The 26,145-nt window shown below is 42.1% G+C and overlaps 1 protein-coding gene across 1 annotated transcript; it reads right to left on the bottom strand.

Annotated features, from left to right (window-relative positions):
- Window positions 1–3,004: 3,004 nt before the first annotated feature.
- Window positions 3,005–11,255, bottom strand: Alox15 (arachidonate 15-lipoxygenase). The gene is given in 11 exon segments (XM_015505874.2): window positions 3,005–3,518; window positions 3,625–3,792; window positions 3,927–4,027; window positions 5,642–5,933; window positions 6,999–7,142; window positions 7,776–7,936; window positions 8,138–8,241; window positions 8,398–8,520; window positions 9,092–9,173; window positions 9,450–9,654; window positions 11,121–11,255. Coding segments are annotated over 11 exon segments (1,695 nt in total). The 3' UTR covers window positions 3,005–3,338.
- Window positions 11,256–26,145: the final 14,890 nt, after the last annotated feature.

Genomic DNA, 26,145 nt, shown 5'->3' on the forward strand with positions numbered 1-26,145 from the left:
ACTCCTGGGAGCTACAGACATAAGGGAAACAATTCATGCCCATGGGCTCTTCTCTGCCGACTTCCCCCCAGGTGCTCAGGAGAAAGACTGGGGACATGACCAAAGATGAGAGAGAGCCTCCCTCCCTGGTGTAGACCTGCAGGAGGATCAACCACCACTGCAGGAAATTCTGAAGGTCCCGCCTGGAACCTTCTTCCTTACAGAACACAATACCTAAGCTGCCAGAGGGAGGGAATGCAAACCCAGTCACCCCAGAGCATGGGAGAAGACCAATGGAAGAGGAGCACAAACAGCACTCCAGATCCCTGGAAGAAGGACCGGGAACCTCCCTCAGCTGACAATTCCGTATCAACATTAGTAGAGGTCCCCTGAGAGAGAGCCAGGAACTCTGTCTCCCACACAAGACCCCAAACTTTGGCTGCCACACGTAGGAGTTGCAGATTCAGAGAGAGCCCCAGACACAGGCATACTGAGGGCTTCCTGAAACTGAGGTTGGACTACAGCCAAAGAGAAAGTCCCTTGCCCTCGTCCCACCCCACTACCAGGCTAACAAGCAGCCACTATGAGAAAATGGAGAGAGAGACTCCCTGCACTGTTCAGAAACAGAAAAGTCTAGAAGCTGATGATAGCATAGGAACCCTCTGGTGCCCTGGCCCCACCCTAAGCACAAAGATAACACCAAAGGAACTTGAAGGTGGTATTGTGCTGAAGCAAACAAACCCAACATCAAAACCCAACCCAGCTTCTCTCCTGACAAGATTGACTCAATACCCCACCATCATTGCCTCATAGAAGGAAGAGCAAGCCCATTTCTAAGCATGAGTGCTATTTATTTCAGTTTATGCTGCTCTAGACACAATATCTTCTATACTATTAAAAATTATGGAGGACTGGGTTGTGGTTCAGCGGTAGAGCACTTGCCTAACAAGTGCAAGGCCCTGGGTTTGATCCTCAGCACCACATAAATAAAATAAATACAATAAAGGTATGGTGTCCAACGACAACTAAAAAATAAATATTATTTTTTTTAAATTGTGGAGTGCAAGGATAAGCAACAGAAAACAAACCATTGTCAAGAGACAGCTAATCATGGTGTCGCACACCTGGAATGATTTGTTGCCTGGAATCCCAGATACTCTGCAGGCTGAGGCAGGAGGACCTCAAGTTCCAGGCCAGCCTCAGCAACTTGGTAAGAACCTTGTCTTAAAATAAAAATCTGAAAAAGGGCCAGAGATATAGCTTAATGACAGAGCACTTACCTAACATGTGGGATGCCCTGCATTCAATCTCCAGTACTGGGGAAAAAATGCATTTTTTTTTCAATCAAAAGTAATACTGGTAGGTGGGTGGGTCCTTCTGGGATGCTGGGAAAGTTTTCTTTCTTGCTTCAGGCTGTGGCTACATGATTGTCCTCTTGGTGGTGACCCATCAAGCAGGACTTTACATTTCATGCACTTTTTTTTGTATGGATATTATATAGCAATTGTAAAAATTTAAGATAAAAATTATCTTCCCACCCCCAACCAGCCTTAAGTCCTTGGATTCATCCTCTCCCCTTTCTCCATACCTAGTCTTGTGGCTATGTAAAACATTACCACCTCCCGTCAATTGTCTTTGCAGTATTTCCCATATTTTTTTCTCTAGCTTCTCACAGACATCACACCGTCATGTCCCACACTTGATCACCCATGACAGAGACTGGCATGGAAAGGAGCAAGATAGAGGAGGAGGAGAGCTCCATGGCATGGTCTGGTTAGGGTTGAGGAAGGTTCCCGGAAAGTCAGGTCTTCTCTGGACCTTACGGCCGCTGCTACTGAGCATTGAACCCAGGGGCATCCTTTTTTTTAAAATTTATTTTGTGATCAGGTCTAAGTTGCGCAGGTTGACCTAGAACTTTCAATCCTCCTGCCTCAGCCTCCCAACTAGCTGGGACAACAGGTGTGTGCCACTGTGCATGGCTGATTTCAAGACTGTTCCAGCTATGCCCTCTCCAGGGCAGTTCCCTTCTGCTCAGTTGCCGGGTCACACCTTTCTGTTCCTATAAATATATTATATAAGAACAACCTGCAGTATGACCTAACCTGTATTTGCCAATATTCTGCTCTCCTGCCTTTTGCAGATTTTCCTGTACCCTACCATTAAATTCTCCACCCCCGACCTCTCAACTAATTTTTTTCTAATTCTGTCTTAAGAATCAGGCCAAACTGGGCATGGTGGTGCCCACCTGTAATCCCATCAGCCCAGGAGGCTGAGGCAGGAAGATCTCAAGTTCAAAGCCAGCCTTGGCATCTTAACAAGACCTTGTCTCAGAATACAAAATAAAAAGGGCTGGATATGTAGCTCAGTGGTAAAATGCCCCTGGGTTCAATCTCGGTACCAAAAAAAAAAAAAAATCAGACCAACTATCATCCATTACTTCTGTAAAATCAAATAGAATCAGGGCAAGAAGCAACTTTGCTTATATTGTAAAGGAAACGTTTTTGGTTCGTGTATACTATTAGTTTCTGCTTTTAAATGGATGGTTACAGATTATTATTATATGAAGAAACAAAACTCCCAAGTTTGTTTTTCCTAATTTTACCCACATACAGAGTTGAATTTCCTTGAATCCTTGTTGTGCTCACTAAGACAATCAATAGATTTTTAGTATTCTTCCCATGAAGTATGTTAATTTTGAACTTTCCAACTGATAAACTGCAAATAGGTTAGAGAGATGAATCCCTCAGGCTGAAACCTGAGACGAAACCTCTCCAGAGCATCTTCTTAAATTTGACAGCTTACCTTCACTTATCATTTTCTAAGTGAGTCATAAAATGAAAATCCTGAGTGTCGACATTTTTTTGTTTTTAGAATCTCTGTGTTAATGGTTTGCATTATAGTATGTGTCTGGCTTCAGGACACATGCTAAATCCTATCCAGTAAAAAAAAAAAAAGAAAAAACATTTTTGATGCTTTATATTCTTTTAGCAATACTTTATTTAAAATAGCTGGGTGTAAGCTCTTTTCTATCACTAGTGTAAAACATCTTTTGCTGTTATTAAAATTTAGGTTCAAAATCAAATTCAATTCATAAAAGGTGTGGTGCAATATATATGCTATCATTCTATCATATTCTTGAAATAGTTTGTAAAAGGTGGCTATTATTGGCCCTAGAGGAGATCTGAATGGTAAGCAAAGAAGAGAGGGAGGGAGGAAAAGAGGAAAGAATAGAGGCACCTAGATGACGCATCTAAAATGAAATGTGTTCCAAGGGGCAGAGACAAGGGAAAGGTCACATTTGGGAAGGGTGGCTGTGGTTTGGGCGGAGGAGAGCTAAAACAACCAAAAGCTTGGGACACTCATATGGCCACACTATTTTCCACCAGGCTGGGTCTCAGGTACTCATAGGGTATGTTTAGGTTTTCATTCCGGACCTCGATTTCCTTGTCCAGGACAGCCAGCTCCTCCCTGAACCTCTTCAGCACAGCCTTGGGCCCAGGACTTGAAAAATACTCCTCCTCATGCTGGCCCAGAGGCACCTGGGATGGAGAGGAAAACACAGCTTAGAACCTATGAGCCCTGTTCAGGGCACCACACCTCCCCCTTTGCCTCCTTCCCCAGGCCCTCGGGGCATCTGGTTCTCACCATAATGGGCTGGCGTCTGCCAAGTTGCCAAATGATGGACATCTGGAGAGTAGCCTGATTAACACTGGGCAGTGTGGCCATCACTGTCTCCATAGTGGCATCCTTGGTAGTTGGTGGGGGCAGCCTCATGGTGCAGGGTGCATTAGGGATCCAAGAGAACCAATCCAACTAAATAGGAGCAGGAATCTAGAATCAAGGCCTGCTAAGCATGAAAACCCTTTGGCTCACCTGTATTCAGCTCCCTCCCCCCACTGAAGGCCACAAATTCCCGGTTGCCCAGGTTAACAGTCAAGGTTAAGTACCTGGCCCAGGTGAATGGAAGAGTGCTGCCCAGTGCAGGTGAAGATGCACATGGTGACAAAGTGGCAAGCCTGGGCCCGAGACTGGAGAGAGGTGGGAAACCCTACAAGAAGTGGGGAGAGTTAAAGTTGTGGGGTCAGGCATAGGAGCAGAACTGAGAGAGATAAGGCAAAGAGAGGAGAAAAGGGTAGTAAAGAGGGATGCCAGCAACTCTCAGTGACCTGTGGAAATTGACCTGAGAGCCGGTACGGGGCAGGGGATGGAGGACCTCTGCTGGGAGGATCCCAATCAGTCGGGTGCNGAAAAAATGTGCAGCTTCCATCACCGTGAGACTGCGAACAACCAACAACCACAGAAAATCAACTAAATTAAATCTCTTCTCCCGCCGCTGCCGCCGCCGCCGCCGCCGCTGCGGATTGTTTCAGCTGTTACTAAAGTTCAGGTTCCTTTTTTTTTTTATATAATTTTATATTAAATTTTTTTTAAAAAGGATTAATAAAATTTTCCCGGCTTTGTGTGTGTGAGCGAAAGTTGAATGTGAGTCTGTTGGAAATAGAGGCAGATACAGTTCAGTCTCTTGTAGTCCGCTGCTTTCCCGTTACAGAGAGTAGAGCGAGCGCTAGCTAATGTCGCCGGCCATACTGTGTAAGCCTGGCTTAGTGCTTTTTGATAACTGAAAGAAATCACTCTCCTTTTCTTCTCATATTCTTTTCATAAGTCTAGGTGAATATTCTTCAAAATTTTTTATTAAAACCCCCATAAGAATATTTTTGAGACATTTTTTCCTAATCTCACATTCATCCAAGAAATGTTAATGCTACAAACAGACTGTGTACCTGTTTCTGTGCTATAATATCTATGCTTTATACATGAAGATAATATTTTTTCACACACACACACACACACACACACAGTGATTGTCACACACTCCCTTGAGGGGAATAATAGTCCCCTTCGAGGTAAGACCCACACTTGCCTCCAGAATCTCCTGCTTCCCTCTCCCCTTATCCACCACACTCCCCTTCTTTCTGTTCTTCAGACAAGTCAAGATCATTCTATGTCAGGGTCCCTGCACAGGCTGTCCCACTAGCCTGGAACACCGAGGGCCCTTGACCATTTCATTGGCTGGCTTCTTGTTTTCTCACCCTTTATGTCACTTCCTTGAGGGAACCTTTCCTGACACCCAATCTAAACTCACCATCACACCACCCTGCTCTGATTCCCTCTGTCGTACTTGTCACAGCCCCTATATTGCAACACAATCTTTATAGTCTGCCCTCATTGGAGATGAAAATCCCAAAAGATCAGGACATTGTCTGATCCAGATGTTACCACTGGTATCTAGAATGATTCTTGCACCCAATAACCATTTTGAATGAGTGAATGTGTTGCCCTAATTGCTGACTTGAGCCCCTTTAACTGGCCTATGTTACTATTTTAGAACTTTTCAAATCTTTTATGTGAAAGTCTTTTATGTTATTTGCACGGTCCCCTATGGATGGAATCTTTAGTCATTAGCCTGTACGTATGAATATCTGTGCTTTATAGATAAAAAAAAAAAACAGTAATTTTTTTACTCCTCTCCCCAAGAAACATGTTCGCCCCCTTGGGACTGGGAGGTGACAAAAGCAATTGAAAATGCAGGACAGGCCCTCTCCCACTCCCTAGCTCTCTTGTTTTCCGTTGCTGGTTCTCACAAAGCACTGAGATATCACACGGGGACCCCTCCAGAGGCGGGAATGTGCAGTGAGGTGGAAAGAGAAGCAGGCAAGAGAGTTGAGTTGGGAATAAGGTATTACCTTGAAGACAGGATGTACTGATGGAAGGCACCTCATGGTGGCCACAGCAAAGACCTCAGCCATCAAGTGTCCTCTCAGAAGATGAGACTGCAGCTCATGAAGCTGGAATTCAGAGCTACGGACCCAGCATTTGGCCAAGAGCCAGACCACTGGGGGATCCGTGGGCAGGAAAAGCGGTGGCGGAATAGATCCGATCTTTGGCAGTTGGAGCTGGAGCAAAGACAAGAGTGGGAAGAAAAAGTTGGAAAGTTGGAAGAGGGGCTGAGTGTCAGGTGCCCAACCATTTCCCCTCTCTTGCATGTTACCTGTCCCTTCCTCCTCCACATTTCCCTGTCTTTCTCCATCTTCCCACTCCAGCTACCATTTCTCCCACCACCACCCTTCTCTTATCCATTCAGAGCAGTGCATTGATGTTGGACAAGCCTCAATGCGCTCAGCCTTCAGCAGAAACCAAGCCTTCTCCTGCCTCCACTTCCCCTTTCAGTTCCCACAATGTGGACAGGAATCAAACCCTTCATCCCACAGTCTTGTTCAGAAACCTCAGCCTCTCTCTGATCTTCCTACACCACCTCTGCACAGAGGACTGGGTCTCCAGTTCTCAGCTGCCTGCTAGACAGTTTGAATGTTTCCCCATTGCTTCAAAATTGACAAGTCAAAACCCTACCCAGGCATTTTTTTCTTCTTTACTGGTATGGACTGACACCCCCTTTTCCCCTCTTTTGGAATCCAGTTGAATCTCCCTCTGCACTCCTATCCATCTTTCCTCTCCGTCTCTATCCCCAGGGGAGTCCTTCACCTCCCAGAGCTATAGCATGAGACCCCAAACCTGGCACTAAACACAACTTCCCCTCTAGGCTGCCCACAACATCTTTCACAACAGCCATCCCCAGCTTCCCTTATCCCTACTCCTTAGCTTGGCTTAGGTTTTATCCTCTCACCTCATATTATTCACCCACTCCAATCACAGAGAATCTCCTGACTTCTCTACCTCGGCCTCTCTGCCCAACACATCTTGCCCCTGGGGAAAGGTCCTTCCTCTCTTCCCATTTGTCTAAGTCCTGGCCTTCTTGCAGGGATTCCTTTCAGACTGTCTCTGACTTTAGTATTGTCTATATTTCCAATGAGGCTGCAAAACCCTTAAAATCAAAGACTTTGCCCATTTCTTCCTTTAATGACTCCTCCAGTGTCTCAGAGAGTGGGTCCTCAGTGAACTTGAATGAGGGGCTGATTTGAGACGGCCAACCAACAAGGAGCAGAAATCCCAAGTCCTCTCACCTGAATGGCCATGGGTAAGAGTTGCCCATCAGGCTGCAGTTTCAGCATGACCAGAGGGGCAGCCAGGTGCTGTTGGTGATTACAGATGACATTGGCCTTGATCCCATCCAGTAGGTAAAAATCAGCTTCAAACAAGGTGCCTTCCTGGGTGGGGGAGAGGGCAAGGGCTTCTCTCAGCATAAGGTGTCTTCTTCCCACCCTGATTCCCCAAATGGAGAAGAAAGAGAAGGAAACTGATTTGTCTTCATCACCTACTTTGTACCAGTAGTGGATTATGTGCATATTATCTCATGAAATTCGTATACATTCTACTTGAATTATTCCCAGTTTTATAGAAAATGAAATAGATAATCAGAGAAGTTGGGTATTTTGTCTGAGTTCACACAGCTTACAAATAGAAGAGCCAGGATTCAAATCTAAGTCTGCTTGACCCTATAATCCTATGAATTTTCTCTATCAATTGTCCCAGATTAACAATCCTCTGGCCCTGATTGTTCTGCACACTCCTTGAATCCATAGCACCAAGGCTCAGTCCTATTTCCTCATTTTGACTCAGTCTATCAACCATCCCACCTAATACACCCCACCCTTCACAATTGCACCATTCTCATGTGGGAAGAAAAGCCATGGAGCTGTACTTCTCAGGATTGCTCAGGATTTCTGTAAGAGTCCTTCTTGCCAATCAGCCATAAGCCAGGCCCATGGTGAACCCTACTGCAGCACAGTTGATGCTAACACCACTCCCATTTCACTGTTCGATCTCCTTAGGGTTCATACCTTGAGCTCCTTCTGCAACTGAGCCTGCAGTTCCTCCATCCCTGGAGGAAACACTAGGCGTTCAGGAAGCTGAATGGAGCGCCTCAGCAGCATGGGGTTGGCGCCATTGAGAAACTGATACCCAAAGAAGGCATCCTCCTTCCAGGACTGCCGCACTCGCTCTGGGGAATGGCAGTAGAGCATGCTATGAGACCTGAGCTCCTGGTCCTCCTGACCCCCACCAAACCATCCTCATTTGACCCCAGCTTATCAGGGGATCTAAACCTCTGGTCTCCCAACCCTGGTTCTTTCATTAACCCAGACTGGGTGGGATCTAGGTGATAAAAGGTCCAGGGAGAAGTACTGGGGTAGGTGGGACTAACCAGCCAGCTTGCTGTAGCCACACCAAAAAATCCGGTTATAGTCATCCACATCATTCCAGTTACTCAGAATATTCACAGATCTTTTGACAGCCAGGTCAGCCAGCCTTCAGGGAAGAATAGGGCAAACAGTTAGACACTTAGTCGTAGACGCAAACACTACAGCCAAGGGCACCTATCTTGGACTGGTCAGTCCAGTGCAGTACATAGGCCTATTGGCCTCCACTAGATCAAGATTCTCACCAGGGCCCCCTTGGTCTCACCCTACGGCCAGTGAAGCTTCAAAGTCAACTCTCTTGTTTTCCAGAAATCGCTCATCTTCAGGGAGGTCAGATAAACTAGTCCCAGCCACATTCAGGACTAAGCCAGCCTTCCAGTTACCCCACCTGCGGGGGCAGAAATAAAATCAGGCATTGGTATTCCAGAGAATTAACCACTCATCATGAGTCAGGGGATGGGCGACTGTTGGGGTTTTTAGCCCTCATTCCCTCCCTCCCAACGACCTGCGGGAGAGATGGGGAGAGCTCGCCCCGACTGGACGAGTCAAGAAAGGAGAGGGTCCCTCGCCAGAGGACAATCAGATGCATCAGGGAGACCAGTCAAAGCAGGAGCTGGTTTATTGGGAAAACACACACAACTAATATAATGTACAGGAGCCAATCAGGATAAAGGTCAGCAGGGTGGGGAGAATTCATGTGTATACCCATCCTACAGGGTATATGGTAATGGGTGACACGAGCTGTCCACCAGGGCAGAAGGGTTCTGAGGTGTTCTATCCTAGAGGTGGTCCGATTTTTTGTCACAACCTACAGTAATGCCTTCTGGCTGATTGCCAGACACCATCCTAGCCATGTACGGCCCCAGGACCAGGAAGCAGGTAGCAGCCAGCAAGTTAGGTTTTCTCTTTTCTGATGCAACATGCCCCACATGTTACATCATGCCCTACAGGAGACTAACTTGTACAACTTCCTTCTCTCCTCCAGTTCCTCTTCCCTGTGCTTCTTGAAAAGGCCTTGAGAGTCTTCAACCACTGTGCAGCCTGAAAGTAAAGGAGGGCATGGTATGACTTCACTGAGGGCCTGACCCTATCCCTATCTTCTTGGTCCTTCTAGCTGGCCCCTACAGCTTCATGTCCCTCTCCTGTCTCCTTGACACCTGTGCCAGTAACCTTCTGTTTTGACAATTCCCAAACAACTCCTACCCTCCAGGTTCTAGCTTCCACATCTGCGCACGCGCGCACACACACACACACACACACACACACAGACCTTCAGCCTCTCTTGTGCCTTCTCACACACTTGTCCCTGGTGCTTACCAGTGCCCTCAGCAAGGCTCAAGATGTGGTTGCCCTGCACTCAACGGTAACAAGGGAACCTGTACTCAGGCCCTCCACCTCCAGGGCCCTGCACAGAGATCCAGTTGCAGAACCAGTTGTCATCCTTAATGAGGTGCCTTTTGCGCACTTTCACAAACAGCAGGGACCCCAAGTACTCTGAGACTTCCACCTTGAACTCCTGTTCCTGTAGGCGACAATTCAGCATCCATGCTGAGAGGTTCAGAATCAGTGGGACCCACAGGATTGTGTACTTGGGCTGGGTCTTGCTTTCCCTGGACTGCTTTCCCCGGACTTCAGGGAAAGGGGAGCGAGATAAAGGGAGTCCACATTGAGCAGGGGCCCCCAAGACCCTATTCTGAGATGCCAAATAACTCAACCCACAGTGAGAAGGTAAAGGACAAGAGATGGAAAGGTGCTCTCTTTCCTTACTAATTTCCTCCCTATTTCATTGATTGGGTCAAGCGCTCGCAAGGATCAGGCACTGGGAACCCTGCGCTGCAGGCTGAAGAGCACACTGTTATGCTGGCAGAAGAGCTCGATCCCATAGTTACAGCGGTGAGACCCCAGCCAAGGCTGAGGGCGGCCAGGCACCCCGCCCCTCCTGGAGGTAGGTTTCCCAGAAGACATTCTATCCAAGCGGAAGCCTTGAGGTGGAGAGGGCTTAGTCAGCTGGGAGTGAGAGCGAGGCAAAGGCAAGGAAAAGGTGTTCCAGGCAGAGTCCACAGAGAGAGCAGGCGGAGAAGGCCACCAGCTTCGTGGAACTGGAGCACAAAGCGCCAGACGCGCAAGATCCGATGGTGAGTCTTAAAAGTTAAGCCAATGTTTTGGATTTGGTCCTGAAAACAAGCGGGAGCCATTCAAATGTTTTCAGCAGGGGAATTTTGTTTTAAGGTCGGGAATATACTGGGGGAGAAATTGACTGGCTTCAGAAAGGTTAGAAACAGAGGCGGGGAAGCCAGCTAAGAGGGTGAAGGTGACACAAGGTCAAGGAGACACTGGTGATCGGGGTGAGGCATTTATCAGAACAGTGATGGGGGACATGCCCAAGAGAGAAAAGACAGGGGAGGGTTAATAGTGAAAAAGAGGGGCATCTCCTTTCTACACATTCCTCTGAAACATCCTTGGGGCCAGCATCCGGATCTGGAAGGCTGGGAGACAGCTGGACGGATGATGGGAATTTGGGAGTCAGCAGGTGAAAAAAAGTGACAGAAACGGCAAGAACACCGAGTAAATGTCGGGAAACTGAGAGTTCACAGGTCTTGCCTCCTTTCTCCCACCCTTCCCCCATTCCAAGTCCCCAAGATCAGAGATCTAGCACCAGTAGAGAAAATTTGAGAGAGCAGCTTTCAAAAATAGGAAAACAGGACAGACTGCTGCTCCGGTGACCGCAGTGTTTGGTGACAATAGAACTCTGTGGAATGAGGTGTGCGGGGGAGCCAAGTCAATTCCAAGGAAGCCAGGAGCGAGGACAGTTATTGAAGCCCTCTAAGAAACCCTCTAGGCCGCTGCACGCGGCAGACCCCCTGGAGCCGTAGGCTCGCACGCTCAGCTGGGATAAAGAGGAGGCGGGCTGGGACGCGCCTAGTCACCGGGACTTGACGCATCTCAGGCCAAGGGCGCAGCCCACCCACCCGACTCCCTGCAGCTCACCTGGTCTCTGGCTGGCCTTAGCAGCACGCCGAGCGCCGCCTCCCCGTGCTGGCCGACCAACCACAGTTGCACCTGGTTAGCGGAGCCCGCGTAGAGAGAGATACCAGTGGACACGCGGACGCGATAGACACCCATCTTGCTCAAAGCCGCTTAACGGGTTCTGAGAACGAAGAAGGGTGGAAGCATTAAATAATAGAGCCCGAGACCCCGCCCTCTCGAAAGTCGGGTCGTCAGTGGCACGTCTCCAGCCGACCTCGCCAGAATATGATCAGGGGCCCCCTGTTCTATCAGTTTAGAGCTCAGCCCCAGTCCCCAAAAGGCGGGGCCCTATTGGGGGCAGGGCGTACAAACCATTATCTTGATGGGAGGAGGAAGCAGAAGAGGATTTGAGCGGAAAGCCTACAAGAAGGAATCAACACCTAATCCCGGGAAAACCCAGTGAGAAGAGTGAGCGCCTAGGGTGGACTTTGGGGCAAATCCGAACGACTGGAAAGTCCTCCTCCACCTAAACACATAGGAACTCCTCGCAAATTGCTTCTCCCAGGTCATAGGACGCGCTTAAGGTTGCAGTGGAGAGGTAATGGGCGAGAAGACATGGTCTTCCGCAGCATTTGAAGGATTCGATCAATTTTTGTACACTTTGCTTCCTTTGTGCTCATTACTTTGGAGCTTAAAAGCGTCTGCCTTCCTTGTTATCTGCAGATATGAACTTTCTTGATATTCAACACCTATGTTATCCCCATCTGCCCTCCTTCTCCTCATCCTACAGCATTCCTTCCTCATTGCCTGGTCCTCCACATTGGACTGAAACCATGAGTTCCCCAGAATGCCCCATGCTCTTCTCTCCACGGACCTACTCCTAGAACATTCTGTGTTTCCTTCCAAACTCTGATTAAACTCCAGTTTTTCAGCAAAGTCTTCCCTGGCAATTCTACCCCTCTCACTGAGGCAGAGCAAATCAACTTTCCCTCTATGACTTTCCCTCTTGTACATATTCCTATTATTGCACACTTCATAATGCATAGTGGTAATTTATATGTCTATAACTCCCACTAATGTGAGCTCCTCTTAGGCAGGAACCACATTCTCCACACAATTCAATTTTGTCTCCCCTGGCATTAGCACACTGTCTGGGCTTGAGGATGTCAATGAGCATTTTCTGAAACACACTGAGCTGAAAAAATCAATTATAAATAAATTGTTCCTTTTGGGGAGATAAGGTAAACAAATAACTATTAGGCAATGTAAATAATACACAAATTTAAAATAAACTGGTGCCACCATGCCATGGAATACTGCACACCTAGTAACACTAAAGAAGTTGATGGAAATATGTTGGTAACACATATTTTCTGATTCATTTACTTTTTGGCAAAAGTACATTCGCATAATTCAAAATTCAGAATGTACAAAGTGATATTCACTAGGTTCTTCCTCTCTGCTAGTTCCAATCCACCCTGTTCACACTGTTGCTAGTGTCTTCTGTGCACATTCCCAAGCAAATGTATACCTATAATTTTTGTTCTTTTCCTGCACATGGTAGCACATTTTATACACTGTTCTGCACTTTGTTTTTTCCATAGTGCAACATAAATCAGGAAATCATTTCATATTAGCATTAAAACATTAAAAACTTCCTTGTTATTTGTGAAGGTAACTACAGTTTTGCTGTATATACTCTGCCAGTCCCTTATTGGTAGACTTTAAGTAATCAACAATCTTTTGTAACTTTTTTTGTTGTTGAAAGGAATAAATCTGGTGCATACATCATTTCTTTTGTGTAACCATATCTGTAATACAAAATCCTAGAAATAGAATTTATAAGCCAAAAGGAAGTGTAATTTTGGCAGAAATTGATAAATTTCCTGCCATAGAAAGTTGTACAAATTTACACTTTCACCAGTAGCCAAGATATGAGAATGCCTATGTCAATGGCGTGATAATAACCACTTCTATTGATAGGTAAAAATGGCACCCCCATTTTAATTTAATTTGCATTTTTTGATGGCTACAGTTGAGCATCTTTTCATATTATAGGAGCTATTTATGTTTCCTTTTTTGTGAACTGGCTATTTCATTTTTCTATTGGGTTTTGGTCTTTTTCTTATTTACTTGTAGCAACTATTTATATAAGGAAAATTAACCTTTCCAACTCTAGCACTACTAACAGGGTCCAAAAAGACATAATGGTCCTTTTTTTTACCTACATCAGCTTCTCTCTTTTTTTAAAAAATATTTTTAGACATTGATGAACCTTTATTTTATTCATTTATTTATATATGGTGCTGAGAATTGAACCCAGTGCCTCACACATGCTAGGCAAATGCTCTACCACTGAGCCACCACCCCAACCCACCTACATCAGCTTCTTAAAGCCCTGATTTTGTTCTACAATATTATTCTCCACTAAAAGAAACTTGGACCCTTGGAGGATAGCTGATTCCATGTCTTTTGGCAGGTATAAACAACATAGAATAAGCCCAGAACATACTGTTGTGGTTAAAAGGTAAGGGTTCTCTCAAAAAAGTCACAGACAGTATTAAGAGGTCTTAATGTTCAATTATAAGGGCTCCCACTAGGCACATTGTTATATTTTGAGTAGCAAAAAAAAAAAAAAACAATAAATAGGGTTCATTAAAATAGATATGTGGGGCTGGGGTTGTGGCTCAGCGATACAGCACTAGCCTAGCGTGTGTGAGGCCCTGGGTTCAATCCTCAGCACCACATAAAAATACATTTTAAAAAAAAGGTACAGGGGCTGGGGTTGTAGCTCAGCGGGAGAGCACTCGCCTAACATGTTCAAGGCCCTGGGTTCAATCCTCAGCACCACATAAAAACAAATAAATAAAGGTATTATATCCAACTACAACTAAAAAATAAATATTAAAAAAATTTTAAAAAGATACAATACCTTTGTGTCCCACTACAATTAAAAAATAAATATTTTAAAAAAATAGATACGTGTGTCAGAATACTTTTGATTGCAACTAACATAAAAATTCAAAATGATTCAAACAATTGGGAAAAATTAGGAAATAAGAAGTTCATAAGGTAGGTTGGCTGTAGGGTTGTTTGGGTCACTGGTTCAACAATATCACCAAGCAACCCAAGGTATTTTAGGGGGCTTTCTTTTGGGTTTACCCTGATCTTTCCATTCTGTCATTCTTCATCGGTTAGTTCCTCAATAGGTTACCTCTTTAATTATGTTATGGTGGCACCATGTAATAACTGCTATCGTTCCAATAATCCCATATAGACACAATATCTAATGGGAAAAGAAGGACCATTTTATGCTTTCTTTTTAAGAGCCGAGAAAGTTTTCTCAGAAACCATCCAGCTGTTTTCCATCAATCCAAAATGAGCCACAACAAACAAACAAACAAAAAACAGCTCTCTAGAACACAGTGTTAATTCAGGAACAGCAGGGGACTATTCCTGAATCCTGGATATGCAAGTCATAGCAACTCATAGAAATAACCAGGTGGGCATAGAAAGACAAAGACTGTAATCCCAGAGACTCGGGAGGCTGAGGGAGGAGGACCACAATTTGGAGGCCAGACTGGGCAATTTAGCAAGACCCCGTCTCAAAAAATAAATAAAAAGTGCTAACACTATAGCTCAACGGCAGAGTGCCCCTGTGTTCAGTTACCACAAAGAAAGAAAGAGAAGGAGGGTGGGAGACAAAGGTTTTTAAAGGCAAATGAGGATTATTACATAAGCTTTTTGAAACAATAATCCTTGGCTACAAAAATTAATTTTAAAAAAAGTAGTATCAGTCCAAGACTGGATAGGCTACTACTGGACAGACATTTTTTTTTTTTAATGGCCTCAGCAAGAAAGTTGCAGTTCCGGAGTCTCTTGGGATATTCCCTGTTATCAGGCAAATGTGCTCATGGCTTCCTGACTCTCTTTGGTTAGGATTTGACATAAATGACTCCATTTTGAATCTGAAAACATCACATTCCTCTTATCTCTTTTCCCAAAACTGAGTGTCAAGCCTGAAACCATTAAATGGGCAAAGGAGATGGAACCACTGTGATTCTCTTGACTTAGTTAGAACTTAGCCCTAACTTAATTGAGCAATTATGGACACCCAAACATATTTGGGGCTCCTCCAATAAGCGAGAAGTTTGGATTAATGATTGGGAGGTAGGTGCCAAAGAGTGTCTGCTATAGTTTATAAAAGGCTTGAATTCATAATATTCAAAAGAAAAAAGTTGTTATAAACTGTTACCAAAAAATAACATAATGCAAAAGAGTGAATAATTAGGACTTTTGACATTTTACAGGTTTTAATGAAAAAAAAAGAATGGTGTATTTCTTCAAAGTTCATCCATTGTAATTAAGAGATGTATGTTTATTTCCATTAGTAAATAGAAAAATATAAAAACAGATAATTGTATGTGAGCCAAATAGATCTGGAAAAAATTGGAACTGTTCCCAAAAGAGGAAAGACTGATCAGCACATGTGGTTACACATGATAACCAGATGGGGAGGAGGTTCAAACAGTTAACGAGTGCTGGTGCCTATACTTCATGACCAAGGAGAAGGGGATCCTGAGTTGACAGGTAGTCAAATTTCCTAAAGAGAAACTTATGGGTAAATGCAATCCATCTCTCCCAGGAGAAGAACCTATTAGATAGATGCCCCATTAGTCATGAGAATACATTAGCAATGCATGCATATGTTTTATTGTTGTTGTTGTTGTTGTTGTTATTTCTGGTACTGGGGATTGAACTCAAGGGTGCTCTACCGCTGAGCCACATCCTCAGCCCTTTTTACTTTTTATTTTGAGACAGGGTCTCACTAAGTTGCTTAGAGCCTCACTAAGTTGCTAAGGCTGGTCTTGAACTTGCGATCCTCCTGCCTCAACCTGGATCACTGGGATAACAGACCTGTGCCACTGTGCCTGGCTAGATATGTTTTTAATACTAATAACAAAATAGGATAATGTGGGCTGGGGTTGTGGATCAGCAGTAGAGTACTCGAGATCCTGGGTTCAATCCGTAGCACTACATAAAAATAAATAAAATGAAGGTATTGTGTCCAACTACAACTAAAAAATAAATATTTAAAAAAGAGCACATAGATATTAAAAAAAAACAGGACAATGAGAATGAGGGGTTCCACAACTCTGGCCAAGTGAATAAAAGAGTGCATCATTTCAAGGGAAAAGACAGATTGCAGAAACAAAGACTTCTGTGAAAGATACAAACACTGAAAGGTTTATTGAGGTAGGTGGAAAAGACAGTTCCTTGGGAGAAACAAGCTTCAGTACCCCAACCATGAATTAATCTGTTAGGAAGTGTGATTTTGAGCTTTAGAAGATCTGAGGATTGAGGATATTAGAGGTTTAACAAGTAACAAGATTTAAGTGTCAAGAAGAAAACAATAAAAGAAATATTTTAGCAACCTTAAGGAAGAATCTAAGCCAGGCGTAAAGGCATACCCCTGGAGTCTGCAGCTACTCATGAGGCTGAGGCAAGAGGATCATTTGAGCCTAGGAGTTCAGGGCCAACCTGGGAAACATACCAAGAAACCATCAGGAAAGGAAAGGGAAGGAAAGAAGGAAACCTTATTCCTAGGGAAAAACAAAAACAAGTAAAAACCAATGAAGTCATGAATTAAATCCATAGGGTTGATGTTTTAAAATAGATTTAAGAACAGTTGTAGTAAGTCTTATAATCATTGTGTTGGTGTTTATTTTGTGTACCCTTTAAAGTGTACTCAAAAGAATCATCAAATTAAATTTGCAATTGCAGTTTAAACTGTTTAAACACAATGCAATGAAGTTTGCAACGTGTAAATATTTTTTTGAAGTTTAGGTTTCCAACTTCTACTTAGAGATGTTTAATAAACTGAGCATTAAATAAGATGAATATTGTAGGATGGACAAAATATCCTCAGACATTAAAAACTTTATCAATGTTGAACATAAACTGTGAACAATAAGTATAAATAAATACCTGAAAGGGTGTTCATCAAAAACTAGCAATGGTTAGCTCTAGAGAATGGGGATAAGGTGGGGAAAGGACTCTCGTTTCTTATATAATTTGGAATGAATTTGTAAAGTTTTAAAGAAGCCTGAAGGGTTTTTCCCAAAAATTTAATCTTGGGCAAAATGTAAGACTATAAAAACTATCATAAGGGCATTAACTATAATCAAACATGGCTGTCAGGAAAGCCCCAAAAGCGAAGTTCAAATTTTCTCTTTCAGATTAAATTCAGAAAAATCAAAATGTCACAAAATTTATCATCCATAGTTATGACACAAACCCAGTAATTTTCTTACAGATTAAAAGTGTAATTGAAGAGTTGGGAAGACATCCAAAAGCCACTCAGTGACTTGTGGGTAACCTCAGTGAGTTTCGATAATGATGCAGTTATGACCCAGAGAGGTAAAACCTGAGCCAATTCTCCCTTTTTGGCCAGGAATATCTATCAAAGTCATCCTATGTCTTTTCCACCATTGCATGTTAGGGAGAGGAGGGCAGATGACTCCCCTTTAATTTATAGGTCTTTAGAAGGAGAGGAATTATACTTGAGATGCTGTACTTAATGAAATACACTGGGAAATCTTAGCCATACCTGAAGCTGACTTGAATGGTGAAATGCTGGGCTTCTGTAATGATTCTATAATGGGATCAGACTTTGGTGCATCTTGAAAGGGGTTGAGTCTATTTTGCACATGGGAGGAACATAAGTCGAGAGTCAGAGGGCATTCAGTCTTCAAAATGGCCCCCAGGGATCCCTACCACATAACATCCATAGTATTAGAGATATTATTTTTATTGTTTTATAGATAGTCTCCTCTAAAATTCTATCAGGGTTAGTCTGAATATGGCAAAAGTGATGGAAGTCACTTCCAAGGCTAAGTCTTTAAAACATTGTTTTCCTTCTCCCTACCTCCCCTCTCTTTCTCTCTCTCTCATGAGGAAGAACTCAGCTGCCATGTCATGAGGACACTCAAGAAATTCTGTGGAGCCAGGCACAGTGGCACACACATGAAATCTCAACAACTTGGGAGGCTGAGGCAGGAGGATTGCAAGTTCAAGTCCAGCCTCAGCAATTTAGTGAGGCCCTCTCAAAAAAAATCAAAAGAGCTGGGGATGTAGCTGAGTGGCAGAATGCTCTTGGGTTAAATCCCCAGTACCAAAAGAAGGAAAGGAAGGAAAAAAGGAAAGAAGGAAGAAAATAAGGAATAGGAAGAGAGGCAGAGAAGAAAAGAAAGAAAAAGAAACTCTGTGGAGAAGTCTACATGGCAAGGAAATGAACATTTCTGCCACGAGACAGCCAAGAACTGAGGCCTCCACCAACAACCTTGTGAGCGTGTTATCTTGGAAGCAGATCCTCCAGCCCTTTTCAGACCTCCAGATAACTGCAGTCCCAGCCAACATCTTAACTGAAACCTCACCAAGAGACCTGATCTACAACCACTTGACTCCTCAAACTGTGGGAGGTGATGTTTGTTGTCTAATGCCTCTGAGTTTTTAGATAATAGTAATTCAGCAATGGATAACTAATAGAGACCATGTACTTATTTTCTGAATTCCCAAACTCACAAGCTTCTGTAAAGCCAAAAATATTCACAATGAACTGACCACTTTCAAAATTAATCCTCACACAGATATTCCTCCCCAATTAATAGCAGCTACCAACTACATGATCATCTACTTGACTGTAAAGTAAAATTTCAAGTTTTGAAAAAGATGATTTCTTGGAGCTGGAAATGTGGCTTCGTGGTAAATCGCTTGCCTAGCATGCACAAAGCCCTGTGTTTAATCCCCAGTTAGTGCTAACTAACTTCTTAGGTATCTCACTTCTTATGAGACTAGAATCTTCCAGGAAACATATAGGATATGGTTAAAATTGATCAGCCTTTACTCTTTCTTCTACTGAGACAGGATTCCCAGGAGGCTGACTCCAGTACATGAGGTAAACATCGGAACCTCTGGTTAAATATACTTGCGATAGCCAGGCACAGTGGTGCACACCAGTAATCCCAGTGGCTCGGGAGACTGAGATAGGAGGATCACAAGTTCAAAGCCAGCCTCAGCAATGGGGAAACGCTAAGAAACTCAGTGAGGCTCTGTCTCTAAATAAAATACAAAATAGGGCTGGGGACGTGGCTCAAATCATGGCCCCTGAGTTCAATCCCCAGTACCTCCACAAACCAAAAAAAAAAGAACACTTGCAACCAAAAACTCAATATGTTTTCAAGGAGTACAGGATTGAGACGAATAAGAGGGTTTGGGATTGTGGTCAGAGTATGCCACAGAAATGTAGGCATGAGGGAAAGAAGAAAAAGATTAATAAAAAGTTAACAAGAGCCAGTGTCAGAAATTGTAAATGACCTTGGAGTTGTGAATGCCTCCAACTCTGTAATTGCCCAAAAGTTCTTAGAGGGTATTCAATGATGACTTTTCAGAAATTGGACATCAGATTTCAAATAAACACATTCTCACGTGTCAGAATAAAGACCACTCTGTTCATATGCACTAAGGCTGGAGGAGCTTCAGAATGAACAAAACACCCACATGCTATGGAATACAGTTTGGAAAAATAGGATTTGTTAGAGTGAGCAACTTACAGAGAAAGCTCAAATTGGAAAACTCAGGCTTCAAAATGACCTTAAGGCCTTCCTGAATTCACATAAGAGAAGGAGAGGACATTCGTTCTCTCAGAAAATAGGAAAAAACACTAGGGTTGGCCTTAAAGGAACCTCATCAAATTCGGGAAATGAAATTGATATGTATCTGATTCCACTCCTAAAGACAAATTCTCAACAATTTAGATCTCAGGGAGGGGAATAGAGATGAGTGGGTTTCCCACTTCTTGTAGAAGTTTCCTGAAAACAAGCTGATTGGGGTCTGTAGTGTGGGGAAGCTATGTGATTGATTTGGGGAGAATATTTGGCTTTCTGTGGTTGGTCTTAAGTGGAAGCACAGACAAAAATTCTAGTGTTATTGACCTAGTCTTAACCATTTTGAGCCAATTGCTGCAGAAGTTGTGGTTTGGTTTCTGCCACAGTGTGATTTGACTTCCCTGGATGGTTACTACAAAGGTTATAGGACAAAGTTCTATATTTATATATAATTCTGGCCATTGTTCTTTTATATGTTTAGTCTCTCATTGGAAATGCATGAGAGTGCCAGTTACTCTGCACTCCTGCCGGTACTTGGTATCATCAGTTTGTCAATGAAAGGTGGTTTTTGGGCAGGGGGTTGGAGATGTGCAGTTCACCATGCAAATAGATGTGTAATCATATGCCATTGTCATTTTAACTTACATTTTGCTAATGACTAATTATACTGAGAGTCTGTGTTAGTTAGACTTCCATTTCTGTGACAAAATACCTGAGAAAAACAACTAAGAAGAGAAAATATTTATTTTGACTCATAGTTTCAGAGATTTCAGTCCATAATCACTTGGCTCCATTGATTGGCCTGTGGTGAGGCAGAACATTATGGCAGGGAGGATGTGGTGGAGCAAAGCGGTTCACCTCACTGACATCAGGAATCAGAGAGACAGAGAGAAAGGGGCCAGAGAAATGATATACCCTTAAGAACACACCTAATTCCTCCAATGAGGCCTCACCTTCAAAAGTTTCCATCATCTAATAATACCATCAAATTATGAATCCATCAATGGATTGATCCACTGGTACGTTAAAACCCTCATGATCCCATCATTTCCCCAAAGTCCCACCTCTGTACATTGCTGCATTGGAGACCAATCCTTCAACACAGGAAACTTTGGGGGACATTCTCAAAAAATGAAAAGGACTGGTGATATAGCTCAGTGGTGAAGTACCCCTGGGTTAAATCCCCAGTATCAAAAATAAATTATTAACAAAAATTTCTGTTTGGCCTCAGCAACTTAGAGAGACACTAAGAAACTCAGAGAGACCTTGTCTCTAAATAAAATACAAAAAAATGCCTGGGGATGTTGCTTAGTGGTTAAGCACCCCTGGGTTCAATCCCTGGTCCCCTCCCCCCCAAAAAAATCTGCTGGGTTCTTTTTTATTGTGATTACATTGAATATATTGATATATTTGTAAAGAACTGACTTCTACCAAAATTGAGTTTTCCAATCTATGAATAAGATTTATCTCTCCATTTATTTAGTCTTTGATTTCTTTCATTAGTATTTTAGTTTCCAGCATACAGATCATGCACATATTTTATTTGATTTGTACCAAGTTTTTCTTTCTTTGGTGAGGTTGTAAATAGTACTCTTTTATTCCACATCCCAGTTATTCATTACTACTGTATAGAAATGCATTTGATTTTTGTATATTGATCAAGTATTCTGCAATCTCAAAAAATCTCACTTATTAGTTCTAGGAGCTTTTTTTTCTTTGAGTTTTCTATGTAAATAATTATATTAGTCCTTTTTCTGCTGCTACAATAAAATACTTGAGGCTGGGAACTTTTTTTTTAAAGAGAGAGAATTTTTTTTAATATTTATTTTTTTAGTTTTCGGTGGACACAACATCTTTGTTTTATTTTTATGTGGTGCTGAGGATCGATCCCAGCGCCCTGCGAATGCCAGGCGAGCGCGCTACCACTTGAGCCACATCCCCAGCCTGAGGCTGGGAACTTTATATAAAAAAGAGGTTTATTTAGCTCACAGATTTTTGAGGTTCAAGAGCATGGCACCACCATCTGCTCAACACTGGTGAAGCCCCACAAGGCTGCATCACCTGGTAGATGGCATCATCATGGGAGTGCATATAAGAGGGAGAGATCATTTGTAAGGCAGAAAGCCTGAGAGCAGGGAAGGGCCAGTCTTGCTCTTTCACAACAAGGCTGTGATAAGACAATCTCATAGAACTACCTTAATTTAGGGCTGCATCCTCATTGACACAAAGACCTCCCAACTAGGCCTCACCTCTTAAAAGATCCACCACCTCCCAATGTCACCACACAGAGAACCAAGCCCCCAACATGTGAACACTTAAGGGGGTGGAAATACATCCAAACCCTACCAACAATCATAGCAAATATAATGGGAAAAATTTTATTTCTTCCTTTCCAATTTGAATAGCTTTTATTCCTTTTCCTTACAACAATGCACTGGCTAGGACTTCCCATATGGTGTCACATAGGAATGGTGAGAATGAACAGCTTTTTCCTGTTTCCATTGTTAGGAACAAAGTATCCAATATTTCACAATTAAGTATAATTTTAGCTGTAGCTTTTCAACATCAGGTTGAGGAAGTTCCCTTTCCTCTTTACTCTGTTAAGATAGTGAATTATATTGATTGATTTTCAAATGTAGAATCATCCTTGTATTCCAAGATGCATTCCACTGTTTTAAGCAATAAATAAATCATTGCTTTGAACCATGTAACTCTGGACAGTGGCCACTTCTGGGAATCCTTCAGTGAATGCCACGGAAGAGCCCATTTGCATGCAATTTGTGACTCCTGTTGATAGGAAGAATTCTGTGTTTTTTCCATGGAATTTACTAGTTCAAAAACCTTGGATTCAAATCTCAGCTGCCCAGAAGTAGAAGCAATGGGTGTAAACTGATAAGCCTCAGCCAAGCTGTTTTGCTCAACTTCATCCTGTTTACTTCAAGAAGCCTTTCTACACCAAAACCCTTTGGTGTTCATATCTACGTAAATAAACCTGCAGACCCTCCTTCTTTGTTAAGCCAGACTCCCTCAGAGCTGCTTGCCCACCATGTCCCGCTTCCATCCATAATTGAGTCTTTATTTCCATAATTTCTAATTTTCTCAATCTGACTCACAGCCTGAGTTTGGTGAACTGTTCATTCACTGTGTAGGATGCACTCCACTTAGATATGATTTTTATACACTTTATATACTGGTGATTTCAATTTAATAACATAGCATTAGAGATATTCCCCTCTATGTTCGTGAAAGATCTTAGTTTGCAGCTTTTGTTTCTTATTATTTTATTTTTTATACCAGGGTGTTGCAGAAAGCTCAGTCCTTGTCCCTGATGAAAATCTAATAACGAGGACACGGTTTTGAGGAAAAGGAAAAAGACAGTTTATTGTTTTGCTAGCAAAGGAGAAACATGGGGGCTTCTGTCCCAAGGGCTGTGATTCTGACCATCAGCAAGAACAGGGCGGGTTTAAAGAGGTGATTCAGAGAAAATGAGATTAGCGAGGAGAGATCAGGAAGGAGATCAGAGAGGAGAAGATCAGGGAAAAGTTTAGGGAAAAGAAGATCAGAAGGGGCTGGGGATATAGCTCAGTTGGTAGAGTGCTTACCTTGCATGTACAAGGCCCTAGGCTCAATCCCCAGAACCATCAAAAAAGATCAGGAAGGAGGATAGGGAAAAGAAGATCAAGGAGAATAAGTTTGGGGAAAAACAAAACAAAACACATAAGTCAAGTGAGCCACATCCCCAGCCCTATTTAATATTTTATTTAGAGACCAGCATCTTGCTTTTACTGAGGCTGGCTTTGAACTTGAGTCCTCCTGCCTCAGCCTCTTTAGCCATTGGGATTACAGACGAGCGTCACCGTGTCCAGCTCTTTCTTGTAATATCTTTCCCTGGCTTTGGTAATAGGATAAGACTAAACTTTAAAAACAAAATCATAAAAAGAATGGGGAAGTGTTATTTCCTGTTTTCCAAAGGAGGTTGTATAGGATCCGTATTATTTCTTCCCTGAATGTTTAATAGTGAAAGCATCTAGACCTGAGGTTTCCATGATTAGAAGTTTTCTACATATAATTCAATTTCTTTGCTAGATATAGAAGTTATAATGTCTAGGGCCAGGCATTGTGGCTCACACCTCTAATCCTAGAATTCAGAGGCTGAGGCAGGAGGATCCTGAGTTCAAACACAGTCTCAACAATTTAGTGAGGCCCTGAGTAACTCAGCAAGACCCTATCTCTATAAAATATTTTTAAAAAGGGCTGGGATGTGGCTCAGTGGTTAAGCATCCCTGGGTTCAATCCCTGGTACCAAAAATAAATAAATAAATCAAAAGTTACCCTATGTCTTCTTGAGTGAGTTTGGCAGGTTAAGTCTTTCAAGTAGCTCATTTCATCTAAGTTCTCAGATACATAGATATTAAATTGCTCATAATAATCCCTTATTATCGGGCTGGGGATGTGGCTCAAGCGGTAGCGCACTCGCCTGGCATTCGTGTGCGGCCCGGGTTCGATCCTCAGCACCACATACAGACAAAGATGTTGTGTCCGCCGAAAATTAAAAAATAAATATTAAAAATTTAAAAAAAATAATAATAATCCCTTATTATCATTTTAATATGATTGGAATCCATAGGGATATCTACATTTATATTCCTGATATTGGCAATTTGTCACTTGTCTCTTTTTTTCTTGGTCATGACTAGAGATCTATCAATTTTATGATCTTTTCAAAGAACCAACTCTTAGTTTTTCTGCTTTTTCCTATTATTTTTCTGTTCTCGGTTGCACTAATTTCTGCTCCTTAAAATCTCTTTTTTTTTTTTTTTTTTTTTTTGGCTTGATTTTGATTTCCTTTGTGTTTTTCCCCCTAAAGATGCAAGCTTAGACTATGATTTGAGGGTTTTCATCTCTTCTAATACATTCAATGCTACAATTTTCCAAAAAGTAGTGGTATAGGCTGGCCTATACCAACTCATGAGAGTCAGATCCATGCATATCTTCCCAACTTTGTGTTCGGTCATGTCACGTGGTGCCTTGAATCTATATGCAATGAGGGTATTTACATCCCAGAAGGTGGAAGATACTGCCAATCAAGTCTATTTTCCCCAGAAAACCTCTTATTAAATATTTGCCAGCAACTAATAAGTACTTCCTTAGCTGTATGCCACAAATTGATTTTTTTTTCATTTTTATTCAATTTATGTTTTCTTATTTCAATGTGATTTCTTTCTTGTTCCTTGAATTACTTAGAAGCCTATTGTTTGATTTCCAAATATTTTAGAGATTTTTTAGACATCTTTCTGTTGCTGATTTCTAGTTTAATCCCATTATGGTCAGACACATACTTTATATGACTTCAACTATTTTAAAATTTGATGAGTTTTGTTTTGTGGCCCAGAATATGATTTGTATTGGTGAATTTTTCATGTGTACTTGAAAAGTGTTTATTTGGATGCTGTTTGAGTGGAGTGTATTCTGAGTATTAATTAGATCAAGTTGCTTAAAAATGTTGTTCAAGTCTTCTGTATCCTTGCTGATTTTCTGTTTGTTCTACTGATGATAGGGAGAGTAGATTGAAGTTTCAAAATATAATTATAGGGCTGGAGTTGTAGCTTGGTGATGGAGCGCTTACCTAACACAAGTAAGGCACTAGGTTTGAACCTCAGCACCACATAAAAATAAATAAAATAAAGGTATTGTGTCCATCAATATCTAAAAAACTTTTTAAAAATATATATATATAATTATAAATTTGTCTACTTATCCCTTGGTTATGTTAGCTTTTCTTAGTTTATTTTTAATCTTTATTTTAGGCACCTATACTTTAAACACTTGTTATGGCTTTTTGTTGAAGTGACCTGTTTTTTATTGTGTCACATCTCTTACTTTACTGATAACACTTCTTGATGTAAAGTCTAGTTTGTCTAATATTAATATGGTTACTCTAGTTTTTTCTACTAGTATTTTTATTATCTTTTTCAACTCTTTTATTTATAATCTATTTATAGCATAATATTTGAAGTGGATTTATTATATACAGCATATAGTTGGCTCTTGGTTTTTTAATCCAATCCAATAGTTTCCATGTGTTTAACCCATTTACATTTAATATGACTATTAATATGCTTGGATTCATGTCTACTATTTTATTATGTTCTCTGAATTTTACATTCCCGGACTTCTTTTAGATTATTTAGATATATTTTAGTATTTCTTTCTTTCTTTCTTTTTTTTTTTTCCAGTACCAGGAATTGCCAGGATGTTATACATGCTAGGCAATCATTTTGAAAAACCACTGAAAATTTACAAAAGTTAGGGCTTAAGAGAAATTTCAGTGCTGATATTTACCACCTTTAAAAAATGGATGATACTGGGTATGGAGGCAC

This window comes from Marmota marmota, unplaced genomic scaffold, assembly GCF_001458135.2.
Source record: "Marmota marmota marmota unplaced genomic scaffold, marMar, whole genome shotgun sequence".
In the NCBI taxonomy this organism is placed as follows: Eukaryota; Metazoa; Chordata; class Mammalia; order Rodentia; family Sciuridae; genus Marmota; species Marmota marmota.